General features: G+C 47.7%; 1 protein-coding gene and 1 long non-coding RNA gene across 4 annotated transcripts in view; one reads left to right on the forward strand and one right to left on the reverse strand.

Annotated features, from left to right (window-relative positions):
* The window catches only part of STS (steroid sulfatase), a 160,473-nt gene extending 142,631 nt beyond the window's left edge, over positions 1 to 17,842 (forward strand). For all 3 annotated transcript variants that reach the window (XM_025277035.3, XM_025277038.3, XM_044937368.2), the window contains 2 exons: positions 5,582 to 5,703; positions 16,718 to 17,842. In XM_025277035.3, coding sequence (XP_025132820.3) covers positions 5,582 to 5,703; positions 16,718 to 17,091 — 496 coding nt within the window. In that variant the 3' untranslated portion in view covers positions 17,092 to 17,842. The remainder of the gene's footprint in view (positions 1 to 5,581; positions 5,704 to 16,717) is intronic.
* Positions 16,256 to 17,977, reverse strand: LOC123332002. The gene is made up of 3 exons (XR_006548823.2): positions 17,836 to 17,977; positions 17,328 to 17,497; positions 16,256 to 16,417 (listed from the first exon to the last, which is right to left on the reverse strand). It is a non-coding gene; the product is annotated as an uncharacterized LOC123332002 (long non-coding RNA).
* Between the last annotated feature and the right edge of the window lie 1,279 nt (positions 17,978 to 19,256).

Below are 19,256 nucleotides of genomic sequence, written 5' to 3' on the forward strand. Positions count from 1 at the left end.
CCAATCAGACAATTCCCGTAGAGAACTATGGACGGGCGTTCGTGACATTGTACAGGAGGCGGGGATCAAGACCATCCCCCAGAAAAAGAAATGCAAAAAAGGCAAAGTGGTTGTCTGATGGGGCCTTACACATAACTGAGAAAAGAAGAGAAGCTAAAGGCAAAGGAGAAAAGGAAAGATATATCCATCTGAATGCAGAGTTCCAAAGAATAGCAAGAAGAGATAAGAACGCCTTCTTCAATGATCAATGAAAAAAAATAGAGGAAAACAATAGAATAGGAAAGACTAGAGATCTCTTCAAAAAAATTAGAGATACCAAGGGAACATTTCATGCAAAGATGGGCTCAATAAAGGACAGAAATGATATGGACATAACAGAAGCAGAAGATATTAAGAAGAGGTGGTAAGAATACACAGAAGAACTATACAAAAAGATCTCCATGACCCAGATAACAACAATGGTGTGATCACTCACCTAGAGCCAGACATTCTGGAATGCAAAGTCAAGTGGGCCTTAGGAAGCATCACTATGAACAAGGCTAGTGGAGATGATGGAATTCCAGTTGAGCTATTTCAAATCCTGAAAGATGACTCTGTGAAAGTACTGCAATCAATATACGAGCAAATCTGGAAAACTCAGCAGTGGCCACAGGACTGGAAAATTAAAAGACCCCCTGATGCTGCGAAAGATTGAAGGCGGGAGGAGAAGGGGATGACAGAGGATGAGATGGTTGGATGACATCACCGACTCAAAGGACATGAGTTTGAGCAAGCTCTGGGAATTGCTGATGGACACGGAGGCCTGGCGTGCTGCAGTCCATGGGGTCACAAAGAGTCAGAAGACTGAGGGACTGAACTGAACTGAATAGAATGGGGATGCTGTGTGTGATTTTGAGAGTGTACGGGCCACTCTGCCACAAAATGTGATGTTTAGGAACATTTCCATTCCAGCCATCCCAACTATTTTGATAGCTCAGACACTGTTTTTAAGTTTAGCTCAGTAGAATCACTTTCCATTTTTCATGGCAGAAATGAGCCTTTTTTTGACAAGCCATATTTCTGCAGCACTGTTCAACGGTGGTTTCCATCACCGCGTGATTTATTACCTGCTTCCAGGAAAGAGCACGTTAGATGCAGGATATAAAAAAATATTAAAAATGAGACCTCTCTCTGCATTGCAAGGAAGAAGAAGGTTGCAAAACAGACGTTGCTTCTCTCCTTAAAAAAAATAGAAAAAGACTTAAATCTTTTGCTTGGAAGTAAGAAAGCAAGTTTCTGAGACTTGGAGATTTCTTTTATCATTATTAAGTCCCCCTTTGTAGGATCAAGGCCCAGTTTAGTCATGAGATACTGATCTTAAGAAAATGGTTCTAATTCCCGTGTTCTTAAGTGCTGAGTTTTGTGGGCATATGATGAAACAAAGCTTCCAGAAACAGAGGTAGAATAATGCCATTTATTATTTATTATTATCTCTAGGTCCACACGGGTGGAACCTAGAGATTCTCATACTGAGTGAGCCAAGTCAGACAGAGAAGGAGAAATATCGTATGGCATGCCTTATATGTGGAATGTATTATAGAAAGAAATGACGCAAATGAATTTCCTTAACAAAACAGAAACAGATTCACAGACATAGCTTATGGTTGCCTGAGGGAAGGGACAGTTAGGGAGTCTGGGATGGACATGGACACACTGCTGTATTTAACATGGAGAACCAGCAAGGACCTGCTGTCCAGCACAGGGAACTCTGCTCAGTGTCACGCGGTAGCCTGGATGGAGGGGAGTTCAGGGGAGAAGGGACACATGTACACATATGGCTGAGTTCCTTCAGTGTTCACCTGCAAACTAACACAGCATTGTTCACTGACTATACTGCAATGTAAACATAAAAGATTTTTTGTAAGAGAATAAAATGAAAAAGCGAGGTAGAGATTGATTGGGGGAAAAGGAAATCCGTTGCCAGTCTTGAACCTTCTTGGAAAGGCCTTACCTCCATGTGGACAAAAAGGTGATGGAGGGAGCTGGGGTCCATCTCAACCTCAGAATTCTTAGCCCAGAATTTTTCATGCTCCAATCCTCCTCTCTGCTCCTTTCTCCTCATCCCTTGCTTCCTTTCCACCTCTTTAGGATCTCATAGTCTTAAGGACGGGCTTCCGCAATGGCTCAGCTGGTAAAGAATCCACCTGCAATGTGGGAGACCTGGGTTCGATCCCTGGGTTGGGAAGATCCCCAGGAAAAGGGAACGGCCACCCACTCCAGGGTTCTGGCCTGGAGAATCCCATGGATACAGTCCATGGGGTCGCAAAGAGTCAGGCACGATTGAGCCACTTTCGCTTTCGGTTTTAAGGACTGAGTCTTTGTGGAAATTTCACAATACCTGCCATTTCAGCATAGAAAGGGTATTCAGAGCACACACTGCTTTTCGATAGAATTGTCTGTCTACCCTGTTCCTCTCGTGGCAAATAGCAAGCAGGCTTTGAAAGCGAGCCAATTCTGTCTTTTGTTCTTATTTTTAACTTAGCAGTAATGGAGTATTTTCAGTTCTGTGGACTTTGGCGGAGCGCGTGGCGGATCATGCAGGGTGGGTGCCAGACAGGCACTCAGCAGCAAGGCTATAATTACTTTATGAGGGTTTTAGTGACACCAAAAGGCACCACCAAAACAAGAAAGAAAGGAAGAAAAAGCCTGAGGGACATCGGGCCTCTCAAGAGTGCTCACCCAAATTATATGAGCAAGTAAGGATGACCCGCTATGCAAGGCAGCTAGAGAGACACAGATGTAAAGAACAGACTTTTGGACTCAGTGGGAGAAGGCGAGGGTGGGATGATTTGAGAGAATAGCACTGAAAGATGTATATTACCATATGTGAAATAGATGACCAGGACAAGTTCGATGCATGAAGCAGGGCACTCAAAGCTGGTGCTCTGGGACAACGCTGAGGAATGAGATGGGGAGGGAGGTGGGAGGGGGGCTTAGGATGGGGAACATGTGTCCACCCGTGGCTGATTCATGTCAACGTATGGCAAAACCCACCACAATATGGTAAAGTAATTAGCCTCCGATTAAAATAAATAATTTTTTTTTAAGTTCCAGTTTCTCATAGTAGGAAAGGATGGACATAGAGTGTTGGGGTTTTTTTCTTTTTTTTTAAGCTTTTGTTGGAATGTAGTTCATTTACAGTGTGGTGTTAGTTTCTGCTGAGCAGCAAAGTGGTTCGTTTATACATGTGCTGTGTGCTCAGTCGCTTCAGTCCTGTCCGACTCTTTGCGACCCCATGGACTGCAGCCCACCAGGCTTTTCTGTCCATGGGATTTTCCAGGCAAGAATGTTGGGAGTGGGTTGCCGTTTCCTCCTCCAGGGGATCTTCGGACCCAGGGATCGAAGTCTCCCATGTGTCCTGCATTTCAGGCGAATTCTTTACCTCTGAGTCACTGGTATTATCTATTCTTTTTCAGATTCTTTTCCCATATAGATTATTACAGGGTATTGACTAGAGTTCCCGATGCTATACCGTAGGTCCTTATTAGTATCTCTGTAATATATGGCTTCCCTGATAGCTCAGTTGGTTAAGAATCTACCTGCAATGGAGAAGACCCCGGTTCGATTCCTGAGTGGGGAAGATCCGCTGGAGAAGGGATAGGCTAATCACTCCAGTGTTCTTGGGCTTCCCTGGTGGCTCAGCTGGTAAAGAATCTACCTGCAATGCAGGACACCTGGGTTCGATCCCTGGGTTAGGAAGAGCCCCCAGAGAAGGGAAAGGCTACCCACTCCAGTATTCTGGCCTGGCCTGGGGAATTCCACGGACTATACAGTCGCAAAGAGCCAGAGACGACTGAGCGACTTTCACTTTCTTTCACTTTTGTATACGGTACTGTGTATCGTCAATACTAGTCTTCCAATGGATCCCTCCCCCGTTTCCCCTCTTTGGTAGCTATAGATTTGTTTTCTACATTTGTGACTCTATTTCTGCTTTGTAGGTAAGTTCATTTATGCCTTTTTTTTTTTTTTTTAGATTCCGCGTATAAGCATTATCATTGTGATGTTTGTCTTGGGAGTGTTTTTAATCAGAGAAAGAAAACCCTCAAATTCAACAATCTCACTCTTTGCCGGTGTCTTTCTGCCCCAGGTCTCAGAGGCAGTGGCGTCAGAGCATCAATGCCTTCAATTTCTCCAGTGGGTGTTAATGTATGTTTCAACTCAAAACAAAAGTTTAGACTTTTTTTTTTTTACTTTACTTAACCTCCAAAAGGGACTTCCCACGTGGCTCAGTGGTAAAGAATCTGCCTGCCAGTGTAGGAGACGTAGGTTTGAGACCTGGGTCCAGAAGATCCCCTGGAGTAGGAAGTGGCAACCCACTCCGGTATTGTTGCCTGGGAGATCCCATGGACAGAGGAGCCTGGTGGGCTGCAGTCCATGTGGTCGCAAAGAGTCGGACACGACCTAGCGACTAACCGACAAACCTCCAGTCTTATTTTGCTCATCACTCGTTGTATTACAGTTATCCCTTGCCATCTGGAAACTTCCTCCTTTCAGCATAACCATTGAAGAGATATGTTTACCTTTGAGAGCATGAACATGCCTGCCACATATGTGTGTGGTATATAAATGTGTCTAAGTATATTTCCATCCTCGGGACATTTAATATCATCATCATCATTATTTGCAAATCACTTCATTGGGATTTAGAACTTTGTTTTCATTGAAGTCTATCCAGTCTAAGTGGCCCCATGCTACTATATATGTTATCTTTTTCTTAAAGGCAGATTGTCAGAGATTCTTGTTTTCAACAGATCTGGAGTTTGTGAATAAAGCTGCCAAGGCAATAAGCAGAAAAGTGGGTGCAGAACCAGCAGAAGGTCATCCCACCCCCTTCTTCCCCTCCTGTGTCCCCAAGTCGGTTCTCTAGGACTGCACATCTGTTTCCGCTTTGCAAATGGGTTCATCAGCACCATCCTTCTCGATTCCATATGTCTTCCAAGGCATATTCCATACTGCCTTCATAGACAGTATTTGTTTCCCTCTTCGTGACTTACTTCACTGTGTATGACAGACGCTTGGTGCATCCACATCTCTATAAATGAGGCAGCTTTGTTCTTTTTCATGGCTGAGTAGTATTCCGCGGTATACATGCGGCACATCTTCTTTATCAGTTTATCTGTCGGTGGACATCTGGGTTGCTTGCACGTCCTGGCTGTTGTAAATAGGGCTGTGGTGAACACTGGAGTGTCTGTGTCTTTTTGAATTAGGGTTTTTTTTTCCGGGGTATATGCCCATGAGTGGGTCCACCCCCCGGACGTGAGACAGTGATGGCATTGGGCGAATCACTCCGTGTCTCCGTATCACGGTCCCAACTCACACTCTTGCTTTGAGGATGAAATGAGTTTCACGTGTGAGCAGAGCGGACCTGCCTCCCTACATGGCATACGGTGCCCGGCGATGGTCAGTCAGCGTTCCTTGCTGAACGACCACCTTGTAGCCCCATCACGCCTTCGTGTACTGAAGGATAACTCAGATAAGCCAGGGTGTCTTAACCCCCCCGGCGGACGTGGCCATCTGACGCCCCGCCTGCTTCATCCCCCAGGGTCATCGATGGCCGGGACCTGATGCCCTTGCTTCAGATGCAGACCCAGCGATCGGAGCACGAGTTTCTCTTCCACTACTGCAACTCCTACCTGAACGCCGTGCGCTGGCACCCACCCAACAGTGAGTAGACACATCTCTCCTCTCGTGTATCTTTCCCCACCTCGCTTTGAGGGCTGCGTGCCATCAGGGAGGGGCAGGGGAAGAGAATAAAACTGCAAGCGGGCGTTGCTCTCGCGAGATGCCCCCTTCCCCCCAGCAAAGAAGCTGGGTTTGATTTCTCCTTCCTCCTGTTCTTACTCTCTTCTCTGGAGCCTGCTGGTTACCCCGGTTGTCTCGGCAGACCAGGGCAGTTGCCCAGCTCTACGCCAGTGCTTGCTGGCTCCTTCCTCCTGGGGGGGCAGAGGATGTGCCAGGTGGTCAGCAGGGTTCTGAAGCTCCTTCCTTCCCGCTCCGCCAGCCACCCAGCTGCGTCTCCTGGTCCCACATTCCGTCTGAGTTTCTGCCCAAGAGCCCCTCTGCTCTGGCATGGCTGGTCTCTGTTTGCAGTTCCCTCTGCTTGGAACGACTTTCTTTTTCTTCCTGGTTAATGCTTACCCACCTCCCGCGATGCCCCTCAAATGCCATCTCCCCTGCCTGCAGTCTTCTAGCTTTGCACTGGTGCTGGGTGGCTTTCAGAGGTCTACCTGACCTTGTCCCCTGAGCCTCAAAGGTGGCGGGTCATCACCCGCCGATCTGTCAGTCTGTTTGGTCACAGATTCTCTGTGTGTGTCTGCTAGCCGTAGATGTTTAAGACAACACTCAGATGCATTGATGGCATCGTGGTTCCCAGACCCAGTGTGTGTTACGTCTGTCAGTGACAAGATGTACTCAGTACTTTGGGACTGCTGACAGTAGAAATAAAAGTGCATTTCCTTTTATTAAAAATTTTTCTTTATTCAAGTATGTGTTTTTGGTTGCACTGGGTCTCTGTGGCTTTGCAGGGGCTTTCCCTAGTTTCAGCGAGCAGGGGCCACTCTCTGCTCGCAGTTCACAGGCTTCTGATTGCCGTTGGTTCTCTTGTTGCAGGGCAGCAGCTGTAGGGCACTCAGGCTTCAGTGGTTGCGGCCCGTGGGCTCAATAATTGTGGCTCCTTGGCTCTCGAGCACAGGTTCAGTAGTTGAGGCACACAGGTTCAGTTGTTCCATGGCAAGTGGGATCTTCCTGGACCAGGGATCAAACCTGCGTCTCCTGCATGGCCAGGCGGATTCTTAACCACTGAACCACCACGGACATCCCAACGGGTGCATTTCTAACGAGCCTAAAGGACCAAGTGGAATCAAGTGATGATCGTATGTGTAGCGATAGTCCCGCATCTGGTTTTCATACATGTAAACATAAAATCACAGTACAAGGAGATCCAACCAGTCCATCCTAAAGGAAATCGGTCCTGAAGAGTCACTGGAAGGACTGATGCTGAAGCTGAAGCTCCAGTACTTTGGACACATGATGCAAAGAACTGACTCTTTAGAAAAGACCCTGATGCTGGGAAAGATTGACGGTAGGAGGACACAGGATGAGATGGTTGGATGGCATCACCGACTCAATGGACATCAGTTTGGGTAGACTCCAGGAATTGGTGACGGACAGGGAGGCCTGGCGTGCTGCAGTCCATGGGGTCACAAAGAGTCGGACACGACTGAGTGACTGAACCAACACCATCACATCACTGAGATGCCTAGGCGTCTGTGGGAACCCAGCACCTATTATACCCCTACTGTATATCTTAGAGATCGATGCTGATGTTAGACTCTCAGTTACCTCTTGAGAGAGGGAATGAAGCTCTCCTTTTCTGTAGAATGTTTTGGGTTCTGCTCCCAGAGGCGAGATTCTTCCAGAGCATCTGGTCACCACACCGCCAGCTGGTGGCTCATTCTTAAATTCAGGGGATGCTCATAATGGATTTCAGTGCAGTCCTGACCCCAATCCTCGTCACCCAGCCGAGTTACCCAAGGCAGCATTTAAAGAGCAGCTGCTCCGTTATTTTTCAAGTGGAAGATTGTGATCCTTCCTTTGTCCACAGAAATCAGACCAGGTTTACCCTTGAAAGTTTATACTTTAAATCTGGAAGAGTGCCCTGAGATAACTTCTGGAAGATTTTACATTTTAAATCTGTGTGACTTCCTTCTGATAACTTCCGCAAGATGAATGTAGCAAAACTGCACGCTCATAATTCTAGGCTCGGAAGGACCCTATTTACCTATCTTATCCACGTGTCCATCGGTCCTAACGTCCATAGGCATGATGTCTCTTTTTTTACGTTAATTGGCAGCATTTTGGGGGGAGGAAAAACAGCAACCCACTCCAATATTCTTGCCTGGGAAATCCCATGGACAGAGGAGCCTGGTGGGCTGCAGTCCATGGGGTCGCAAAGAGTCGGACGTGACTTGGTGACTAAACAGCTGGCAGCATTTAAATCTGAGTCAGTTCAGTTCAGTCGCTCACTTGTGTCCAACTCTTTGCGACCCCATGGACTGCAGCACGCCAGGCCTCCCTGTCCATCACCATCTCCTGGAGTTTCCTCAAACTCATGTCCATTGAGTCGGTGATGCCACCCAACCATCTCTTTTAAATCTGAGCCATCTCATAAAGGAGAGATGTGGTCCTCCCCATCTGTATTTTTTTTAGCTTTTTATTTTATATTGAAGTATACTTGAGGAACAGTGTTACCTCAGTTTCCTGTATACAGCACCGTGATTCAGTGATACACATACACACACCTGTTCCTTTTCACATGCTTTTCCCATGTAGCTTGCTGCATGATACTGAGCAGAGTTGTCCATGCTATACAGTAGGTCCTTGTCGGTTATGCGTCTTAAACGTAGCAGTGTGTCTACGTTCCCGCTTCCTTTTATCCTGAGCCTGAAAAAACCAAGTTTCCGGGGCTCTTGGCTGTTTAAAGACGTCCTGAACCTTGCCGAATTGCATTTAAGTAAAGCTAGCCGCCTCCACTTACAGGGGCCGGAAGGAACATATTGGATCAGGGGCTGGGGAAACAGTTATGTGGAGGAATAAACAGGAAGGGGCAGAAAATAGGGCTAAGTGAGAAAAACCAGACCCAGATGCTGAGAGGCAGCAGGCCCGGGGATCAAATTTGCTGCTGAGACAGACACAAGGACATTTCCTCTTAAGCAGCTCATTGCCGTCTTCTGCCTCGAGCGAGCGACAGAGGAGGGAAAATGACGGTCTTTCAATGCCGGAATCATCCATCTAGTCAACGGGTCTGAGGAAACCATGGGTTTCTCTTTTTTAATCAGTCATCTTGTCTCCTTTGGAGACCGTGCCCTGAAACTCAGGCACGGTGGTGGCCGCTGTGGCTGTCCCTCGTGGCTCCCTGCAGCTGTTTGCTCAGAATCTTTGTCTGCTCATTTGTTCTACACGGATTTATTGAGCATCTACTGCGTGGCATCTGCTGGACTGGACACCTGTCGGTGGGCAAAATATACTGAGTTCTCTGCCCGGAAGTTGCTTGCCTCTTGGGTCACGGGGGAGCTGCAGGCTGGGCAAACCGCAGGGAATGCAGACTTGTTTCAGGAAGTGTCCCTTGCCCGTGAGGATTACTACTCCTGCATGAGTCCTAGTTGGAAGAGGCGGCCCTGCATTTAGATTACTAGCAGTACATGAGTGGATTACTAGTACTGCATGAGTACTAGCTGGAAGAGATGGCTTAGATCTTCTCGTAATCGAAAGTGGAGTCTGGCTGCTGGAGAGGGCAGGGTGGTGGGAAGGAAGAGTTTGCTTTATTTGGGATGCTCTGAGCCGGGGTCGGTGGAGGGGGGGACATAAGTCCAAAGGCTGACTCCCTGACAGTCAGAATGTAAAAGGTTTTATAGACAGAGGGAGGGGGGTTCCTTGCAGAAACAGCACAGTCAGCCCTGACGGTCATCTTGAACTGATCATCAGTGGTCTGATCAGGATCATCTTGATTCTTTTAGGTACAGTTCAACTTTCAGTCTCACTATCTCCAGTGATGCTTGCGGTAAGGAACCCACCTGCCGATGCAGGACGCATAAGAGACGTGGGTTCGATCCCTAGATGGGGAAGATCCCCTGGAGGAGGGCATGGCAACCCACTCCAGGATTCTTGCCTGGAGAATGCCAGGGACAGAGAAGTTTGGAGGGCTGCAGTCCATGGGGTCACCAAGGGTCAGACAGGACTGAGATGACTTAGCAGAGCAGAGCAGTCTCTTCAGTCCCAGGGTTGATTGGTTTCCATTTCTTTGAGGCCAGTTCCGGGAATTAGGGCAGCTTAGATCATGGCTACGGTCTGGCTGTCATGGAGTTAACGTCTTCCCCCTGGTGGGGGTTTCAGTATCTATAAAGCCGCTCATGAGACCTGGCTCAGAATATTATCTATATAGCCTTTGGTGCTAAGTCGCTTCAGTCGTGTCTGACTCTTTGTGACCCCATGGACTGTAGCCCACCAGGCTCCCCCGTCGCTGGGATTCTCCAGGCAAGAACACTGGAGTGGGTTGTCATTTCCTTCTCCAATGCATGAAAGTGAAAAGTGAAAGTGAAGTTGCTCAGTCATGTCCGACTCTTTGAAACCCCATGGACTGCAGCCCGCCAAGCTCCTCTGTGCATGAGCGTCTCCAAGCAAGAATCCTAGAGTGGGTTGCCATTCCCTTCTCCATAAAGCCTTTGAGCTTTCCTTGAATTTGCTTGAACTCGGACTAAACTTATTCTTTGGCTCAAGGCTTTTCACAGACAAAAGGCAGGCTGAGGACCTTAAGGTCCCGCTCTGTTTTCGCTTCTGGATCTATATCGGCAGGAGACTGTGGGTCAGCATAGAACTTAAAGCAGTCCTAGTTGGAGGACATCACTTGGATCATCTCAGATCTAAGTTGGTTAGGAGACTGTGGACAATTCACATATGTTGAACTACTACTGTTTAGAAGAGATGGGCTTGGATCATGTGAGATCTATGCTCGTAGGAGACTGTGGTCATCACCACCTGGGGGATGCTTTCCGTAATTCTTAGAGGCAATGGTATTGCCACCTTGAATGCCAAAGTATCTTGAACTCCAGATACTTGGTTAGAAAAGAAGAGAGATATTTAGGCTCAGGGTTTGTAAATGTAGCACCAGGGCTGCAGTGAGCCAGAGCCAGCCCCTGACGGCTGAGGAATCTCAGCAGCTTGTGGGGAACATGTTCCTACCTGGAAGTCAGCCTTGTGGGGAGCGTCTACACCACGGCAACTGGCAGACACAGCAGATGTCCACCGTGTTCCTCGCTCAGAGAAGCTAGAGCTTTCCAGCAGGACACTGGTACCCGTCTCCTAGAATGGAGTGGCAGCATTGGGGAGATCCAACTCGTGTTTGTCTTGATGAGGTTAGATGCGTAGATTTCCCTGGTGGCTCAGACAGTGAAGAATCCACCTATAAAGCAGGAGACCCAGGTTCGATTCCTGGGTCGGGAAGACCCCCTGGAAAAGGGAATGGCAACCCACTCCAGTGTTCTTGCCTGGAGAATCCCATGGAGAGAGGAGCCTGGTGGGCTGCATACAGTCCATGGGGTTGCAAAGAATTGGACATGACTGAGCAATTGATGCTCTCACTACCTATTACAATTCCAGACTTAAATACTCATTTTTTCCAAAACGTTACAGCCAGAATGCTGTTTCTACTCTTTTAAAACATGAATCCCTTTAAGCTTTTACATACAATGTATTCTCCATAATCCTTGAATATTGGGGCCAGAATGCTGTTTCTACTCTTAAAATATGAATCCCTTTTGGCTTTTATATACAATGTCTTCTCTATAATAATTGAACAATTCTGTAATTTTAATGATTCTGTAACTTGGTTGTCTCAGCACATTGAGGTGATGAGAAGTCTTCATTTATTTTTTTCCCTAAGGGTGAGCACTGGTTTTAAAAATGATCACGTATATAGGCTTCCCTGGTGGCTCAGACCGTAAAGAACCTGCCTGTGATGCGGGAGACCCGGGTTCGATCCCTGGGTCAGGAAGATCCCGCTGGAGAAGGAAATAGCAACCAGCTCTAGTATTCTTGCCTGGAAAATGCCACGGTCAGAGGAACCTGGCGGGCTACAGTCCACGGGGTCACAAAGAGTCGGACACGACTGGGCTGCTGACGGTTTCACTACCTTACAATTCCAGACTTGTTAAAAACTCATTTTTCCGAAACATTAGAGCCAGAACGCTGTCCACTCTCTTAAAACATGAATCCCTTTCAGCTCTTATGTGCAGTGTCTTCTCTATAATTAAATAATTCTGTAATTCTAATGATTCTGTAATTTAGTTGTCTCAGCACATTGAATGGCTTAACTTTATCATCATCTGAGATCATTATTGCCATTACATTTTAGGAGAACTCACAAAAGCATTATTAGAACACGGGTAATTTTGGTTACGTGACGATGGGAATTTTAAGCTTAAATTTCCTGTTCAGCATGTATTCAAAAAGTGTGGCTTTAAGTTTTGACTTAGGTATCCATGTTAGTTAACCCATGTCCATCAAGTCGGTGATGCCATCCAACCTCTGTCATCCCCTTCTCCTTTGCCCTCAGTCTTTCTCAGCATCAGAGTCTTTTCCAATGAGTTGGCTCTTCACTTTAGGTGTTGGAGCTTCAACTTCAGCAACAGTCCTTCCAATGAATGATTAGAATAAGCAAAGCAATGAAGAGCAAAGGTTAAAGGCAAAGAAACAGATCCAAGGAGGAACCTAAATCCACCCTTCCCTGTAACACGTTCGGTAGATGACATCAAGATTACTGAGGGGGTCAGCTGAGGGTCCCAGGGGACGGTATGGGTGGCTCAGAGCAGAGGGAAACAGAGCAGTCTTTGAAATGCTTCTTGTTTTTCTTTTTAAAAAAGATAATTTTATTTTCTTTATTTTCCTCTGTGCTGGGTCTTCTTTGCTGCGTGGGCTACTCTCTTGTTTCGGTGCCTGCTTTTATCTTGTTGTGGAGCACAGGCTCTTGGGTGTGTGAGCTTCAGTAGCTACAGCACGTGGCCTCAGAAGTTGAGGCTACTGGGCTTGGTTACCCCGAGGCACGAGGGAATCTTCCCAGATCAGGGATCCAACCTGTGTCCCCGGCCTTGGCAGGTGGACTCTTTATCACTGAGCCACCAGGGAAGTCCTGCAATGCCTCTCAAAGCACCCCAAGGTGGCAGTTTGTGGTGGGAAACGCTGCTAAGACCAAAACCCCAAATGACTATATTTGGCTGCTATGGTATATACACAGAGTCCCACATGCATACAGAATTAATCTTGCCAAGACAAGCAGTTAAACCACATTCATCAAGGGCCATCAAAATCTGAGTGATAAATTAAGAGTCGGTGTGTGGAAGCCCTTTAAATTTTGTTGTTCATGTTCTTTAAGAATCTTGAAGATGGCGGGGTTGGAAAAAAGTGTCTTAAGACTTGTATTGCAGTGGCAACAGGTTGAAGAACAGCTGGAAAGCAGTGGTCTCGTCTTAGACTGCTGGCAGCTTTACATTCAAAGGCAGGCTCCCCTGGTGGCTCAGAAGGTAAAGAGTCTGCCTGCAATGCAGGAGACCTGGGTTCGATCCCTGGGTCGGGGAAGATCTGCTGGAGAAGGGAATGGCAACCCACTCCAGTATCCTTGGCTGGAGAATTCCATGGACAGAGGAGCCTGGCGGGCTACAGTCCATGGGGTCGCAAAAGAGTCGGACACGACTGAGCAGCTAAACAACAGCAAATCAGAAGAGGAGACGGGACCCTGAGAGGTTAACAGCCACGCCCAGCATCCCACAGCTAGGAGATCGCATAGCTGGGGTTGGAACCCACCCTGTCAGAGCCAATAGAAGGGGCGGGAGAGTTCAAGCAGATTGTACTCAATGAGCCACCAAGGCAAGATACCATTCCAAGCTCAGAATAAGGGATGTGTCCCCAGGAGGCTTGTCATGGGTCTAGACCCACAAGAATCCTTGCATAAAGGGGCATGTGATTTGCAAAGCAAACTGGCATCTGTTGGGAGGGATTAAGCATCTTTTATCTGCAGAATGTTCTTCTGATGCCTCTGTGGACAGCCCAGTGGGCTTTGCATCGTCCCCGCGTTTGTTCTTGGGGACCCCGAGTGCTCATTCTCGAGGCTTGTCTGCCAGGGGACCTCAGAACCCTTTCTTGTGGCCAAGTCCCTGAAAGCAATCAAGATCATAACAGCGGTGCCTGTGCTGGGCTTCACACGCCCCTCAGAGCCCCAGGGAATCTCAGGGCACCATCGCTTATTTGAAGCTTGGAAAGGGCTGAATTCAGGTTCCAGCTCAGGAGTCAGGCTGTTCTCAATTAAATTCTATTTGCCACTTTGTCAAAGGACTGGAAGCTTTCTTTTCTTGTGAATGAAAAGAAAGTGAGTCACTTTTTTTTTAACCTGTGAAAGTGTTAGTCACTCTTGTCGTGTCTGACGCTTTGCAACCCTGCGGACTGTAGCCCGCCAGGCTCCTCTGTCCATGGGATTCTCCAGGCAAGAATACTGGAGTGGGTTGCCATTTCCTTCTCCAGGGGATCTTCCCCACCCAGGGATCAAACCCAGGTCTCCTTCACTGCAGGCAGATTCTTTACCATCTGAGCCACCAGGGAAGCCCCCTGTTAAGCTGTGATTCTACATAAAAATGTTTCAGAAGTAAAATAGTGACCTCCATAGCACTTCATATGATAATGACAAACCCTCCTGCAACTGTGAAAAGTCACTGACATCTTTGCGGTTCAGCTGTAACTCCCTTAAATTTTGAGCTTCCCTGGTGGCTCAGCTGGTAAAGAATCCGCCTGCAATGCGGGAGACCTGGCTTTGACCCCTGGGCTAGGAAGATCCCCTGGAGAAGGGAAAGGCTACCCACTCCAGTGTTCTGGCCTGGAGAATTCCATAGACTGTATATGATCCATGGGGTTGCAAAGAGTCAGACACGACTGAGTGACTTTCACTTTCTCTTAAATTTTAAAGCATCATTTAAACTGAAGTCAAATTATTGTTCCCATCACTATGTAGAATACTTTTGTTTTTGAAAAAATGCCGCCTGTAGTTTCCCTGCATTCTCACTGTAAAGTTTAATAATTCCTTCCTCTGGTCATTGAATCTCAATTGTAGCTGAGTTTAAGATTCCGTGGTGGTCAAAATATTTATCTGTGACAGAGACAGAAAACAACCTTTTTCAGAGTGCACTGGAATTTTAACAATAAACAAAAAAGTTTTTTAACTCAAAAGATTTTTAGTAGTATATGGAGAAATCCCAGATGAAATACGTCATCAAAATAAATGTGAAACATAGGATTAAATAGACATAGTAGAAATGCAGGGTACCTCCTTTCGTTGAAATGACACCTTTGACAGGGTCGATTCTTGGTTTCCTGGTGAACAACACAACAGACCCTGAGCTAAGGCTTCATATCCTATAAACCTAGGCTTTCCCAGGTGGCACAGTGGTAAAGAATCTTCCTGCCAATGCAGGAGACGCAAGGGATGCAGGTTCAGTCCCTGGGTCAGGAAGATCCCCTGGAGGAGGGCATGGCAACCTGCTCTACTATATTCCAAGGACAGAGGAGCCTGGCACGTGCAATAAAATGCATTTGAGCAAACCCAAAGTGGTGTAAACAAACTATACAGAGAATGCACAATGTATCTTTTTATAAAAAGGTTTTAAAAATCCAGATTGGGCGCTATAAAGGCAGACACCTCGATGGCATACCAAACAAATCTGCAGAAAAATTAAGTCTTAGTTCTACACTTGTCCGAGCTGCGTGTCTGCTCCCTGTGAGAATGCTTAAGGTTTATTTACTGACTGGTCCTTAAACCTGCCTTTGTGCATACTCAGTCTCTCAGTCATGTCCAATTTTGTGTGATCCCATGGACTGTAGCCCGCCAGGCTCGTCTGTCCATGGGATTCTCCAGGCGAGAATACTGGAGTGGGTTGCCATGCCCTCCTCCAAGGAGTATTTACCCTTACTCGTCCTCGAATATACTTGTTTGGGGTCAGGGCCTTTTTGGGGAGAATGTGGACACCCATGCTAATTGTCTTCTGTTGTCCATTAATTCATTTTGCATTGGGATCCGTGGGTGAGCACTCGGTACGTGCAATTACAAAACCAGCGTTTCCATGACACAAACAGATGATCAGAGTGAATTAAGTAGGTGTGTGATGCTTTCTAGGAGGATGCTCTCTATGGTTTTCTATAAAAAAGCTGGAAGGATAAAGCGGAAAAGGACATTTTCAGTCTGAACCTAATTTCACTTGGTTTATACACGTCAATTCTGTTTTCATCTGCCACCTTTTTCTACCCAGGATGCAGTTTCTAGACCTCTATCAGAGCCAGCTCTCAGAAAGTCACAGCATCGTAAGATAAACAGTAAATTAATCATTTCGCAGTTATTTGTTTGCAAATCAATTTTTTTTTCTAAAATTTTAATATTGGCTATTTAGTCATTGGAAGAGACCCTGATGCTGGGAAAGATTCAGGGCAGGAGGAGAAGGGGTGACAGAGGATGAGATGGTTGGATGGCATCACCAACTCGATGGACATGAGTTTGAGCAAGCTCCGGGAGTTGGTGAAGGACAGGGAGGCCTGGCGTGCTGCAGTCCATGGGGTCGGAAAGAGTCGGACACGCCCAAGCGACTGAACAACAGCAACAAATGGAATGCAACACTTGCATTTTTTAAACTTTTTTATTTTATTTATTTCTGGATGCCCTGGGTCTTTGTTGCTGTGTGTGGGGGGGTGGGTCCTTTCTCTCTCTAGTTGTGGCTTGTCATTGCGGGGGCCTCTCTCATTGTGGGCTCTTGGGCCCACAGCTTCAGTGGTTTCAGCTTTTGGGCTCCCCCTAGAGGCGAGGTCCCCCCCCCAAAAAAATCAGTTTTTGCATTCTAACAGCTATTGCATAATCAGCTTTGTCTTTTCCTCCTTGGCAGTTAGATAACAACTCATGTTTTCTTGCTTTTTCTTTTTAGCTATGATGCTTACTCTTTTTTGAGCCTTAAGTGTGATAAATCCAGTCCATCCATAACTGAGTGCCTGCCTTCTTGAAGCACCCAGAGGGTGGTTTTCCATGCATGCTGTCTTTGGGGATGACTATGATGACCCTGTTCCCACCACACCCGCTTCTCTGCTTGTCCCACCACAGGCACATCCATCTGGAAAGCCTTTTTCTTCACCCCCAAGTTCTCCCCGGAGGGCGCCAACGGATGCTTTGCCACGCACGTGTGTTTCTGTCACGGGCAGTACGTTACCTACCATGACCCGCCCCTGCTGTTTGAGATTTCCAGAGACCCCCGGGAGAGAAACCCGTTAACCCCGACATCGGAGCCACGGTTCTGGGAGATCCTGGAGGCCATGCAGGAGGCGGCAGCCCGCCACGCCCGGACCCTTCAGGACGTCCCCAACCAGCTCTCCCTGGGGAACCTGATGTGGAAGCCGTGGCTGCAGCTGTGCTGCTCGTCACTGGGGCTTTCCTGCCAGTGTGACCGGGAGGACCAGGATGGGAGACAGAGCCCTTAGCCGTTATCGGCAGCGTCTGGGGGTGCATGGGGTGGGAGGAGCGCCCAGCCGGCAGCATCAGGGATGAGCGCCCAGGATCGACCCTGGGGGGAGGCCGCCCTGGCCGCCTCCCTCCTCCCCATGCACCTGGAGGCTCCGTCAACACCCCCTTCCACACACACACACACACACACACCTTTCCCCCCCCGGGGCGGGCATCAACGTTTGAAATAAACAGAGACACAGATGTTACTTACATCGTCTTCCGAGGCCAATTGTTCACGTGGATGGATGACTGGGCAATGAGTGTCCAACATCTGTGTGGTTGAGGGCAGGAAGGGGCACAGGTGAGCTACTGACCTCTCAGACAGCGTGATCCACGGCTGAAGACGTTGCTGACTTGATGCACCGGCCACCAGGATTTCCCCTAGAGAGCATCGCATGAGAGTGAATCAAATGTTAAGTGTTTACTGAAATCTAACACGTGCCCCTTTTTTACCCTGCATAAAAGAGCATCTTGCCCAATCACGGATGATGGTTAAGTTGCCATCTTCTGGTTTCTGAAAGGCGATTACGGTCAGTATTATTTGCAAATACGTATGAAACACTCTTCACGCTGTACATGGGTATGTGTCTTTCTTTGAGAAGCTTGCAATATTTAGAAGCTCATCACTGTTGAAGGAGAAGCAACAGAGGCTTGCAGATGTGTTTTGTGCGACCGCCTTTTGGTGAGCTCTCTCAGCGAATGTCAAAGCTGAGACACACCTCTCCGGTCCATGTGTTTCCAGCCTGTCATTTGTAGCATGCTTGTTTGGCTTCTGCTGTCCCTTGGGTGAACGGCGTTTCTGAACTAAAAATCCAACTTCACAGATTCTGCAATCCAAGAAATCCCCTCTAACAGATTCAGAATTATTGGCATGTGAAATGTACGCTATTTCACAGGGGCAGGGGGGTATGGGGTGGGGGAAACACAAGCCATCAGAGCAGTTCACGACCCATACCCATGAAGACATGAGCAATCAGACATAAGCAGTCCACGACCCATACCCATGAAGACACGAGCAATCAGACATAACCAGTCTGCGACCCATACCCATGAAGACACGAGCAATCAGACATAAGCAGTCCACGACCCATACCCATGAAGACACTAGCAATCAGACATAAGCAATCCATGACCCATACCCATGAAGACACGAGCAATCAGACATAAGCAGTCCACGACCCATACCCCTGAAGACACGAGCCATCAGACATAAGCAGTCCACAACCCATACCCATGAAGACACTAGCAATCAGACATAAGCAATCCATGACCCATACCCATGAAGACACGAGCAATCAGACATAACCAGTCCACGACCCATACCCATGAAGACACTAGCAATCAGACATAAGCAGTCCATGACCCATACCCATGAAGACACGAGCAATCAGACATAACCAGTCCACGACCCATACCCATGAAGACACTAGCAATCAGACATAAGCAATCCATGACCCATACCCATGAAGACACGAGCAATCAGACATAAGCAGTCCATGACCCATACCCCTGAAGACACGAGCCATCAGACATAACCAATCCACGACCCATACCCACAAAGACACGAGCAATCAGACATAAGCAGTCCATGACCCATACCCCTGAAGACACGAGCCATCAGACATAACCAATCCACGACCCATACCCACAAAGACACGAGCAATCAGACATAAGCAGTCCACGACCCATACCCGTGACATCTCGATGCTGAATTTCATGACAAGAGAATGGTGGTTCATGCCCGTCCTTGTGTTTTATTGGACTGACCCTGCCGGTAAGCAGTATCTGTGCCTCGTGTTGGTCGTGACATGCTCACTTCCCGTTTGAATTCCATTTCCTGCGACCTCAGGAATGCAGGGATGAGGCCTAATGGGGTCACGGTGGAGACTGGGAGACAGGGGGCACAGCTGGATAGAGTTCCCAAGTCCGGACCACCAGCCCCTTCTGGGCAAAGAGTTCCCCTGAGTGGAGAATACCTAGGTGACCTTCAGACACTGTACGTGCTCCAGCAACATGGTGAGGATTCATTCACTCATCTGTACACGGGAGCTGTGGTCCCGCTGCCTCTCTTTCATCTCTGTAGCGAGCATGTCTGAGCATCTATCTGCTCTTGGCTCAGGGGTTTTCTCCATCTGACGGG

This window comes from Bubalus bubalis, chromosome X, assembly GCF_019923935.1.
Source record: "Bubalus bubalis isolate 160015118507 breed Murrah chromosome X, NDDB_SH_1, whole genome shotgun sequence".
Classification (NCBI taxonomy): Eukaryota; Metazoa; Chordata; class Mammalia; order Artiodactyla; family Bovidae; genus Bubalus; species Bubalus bubalis.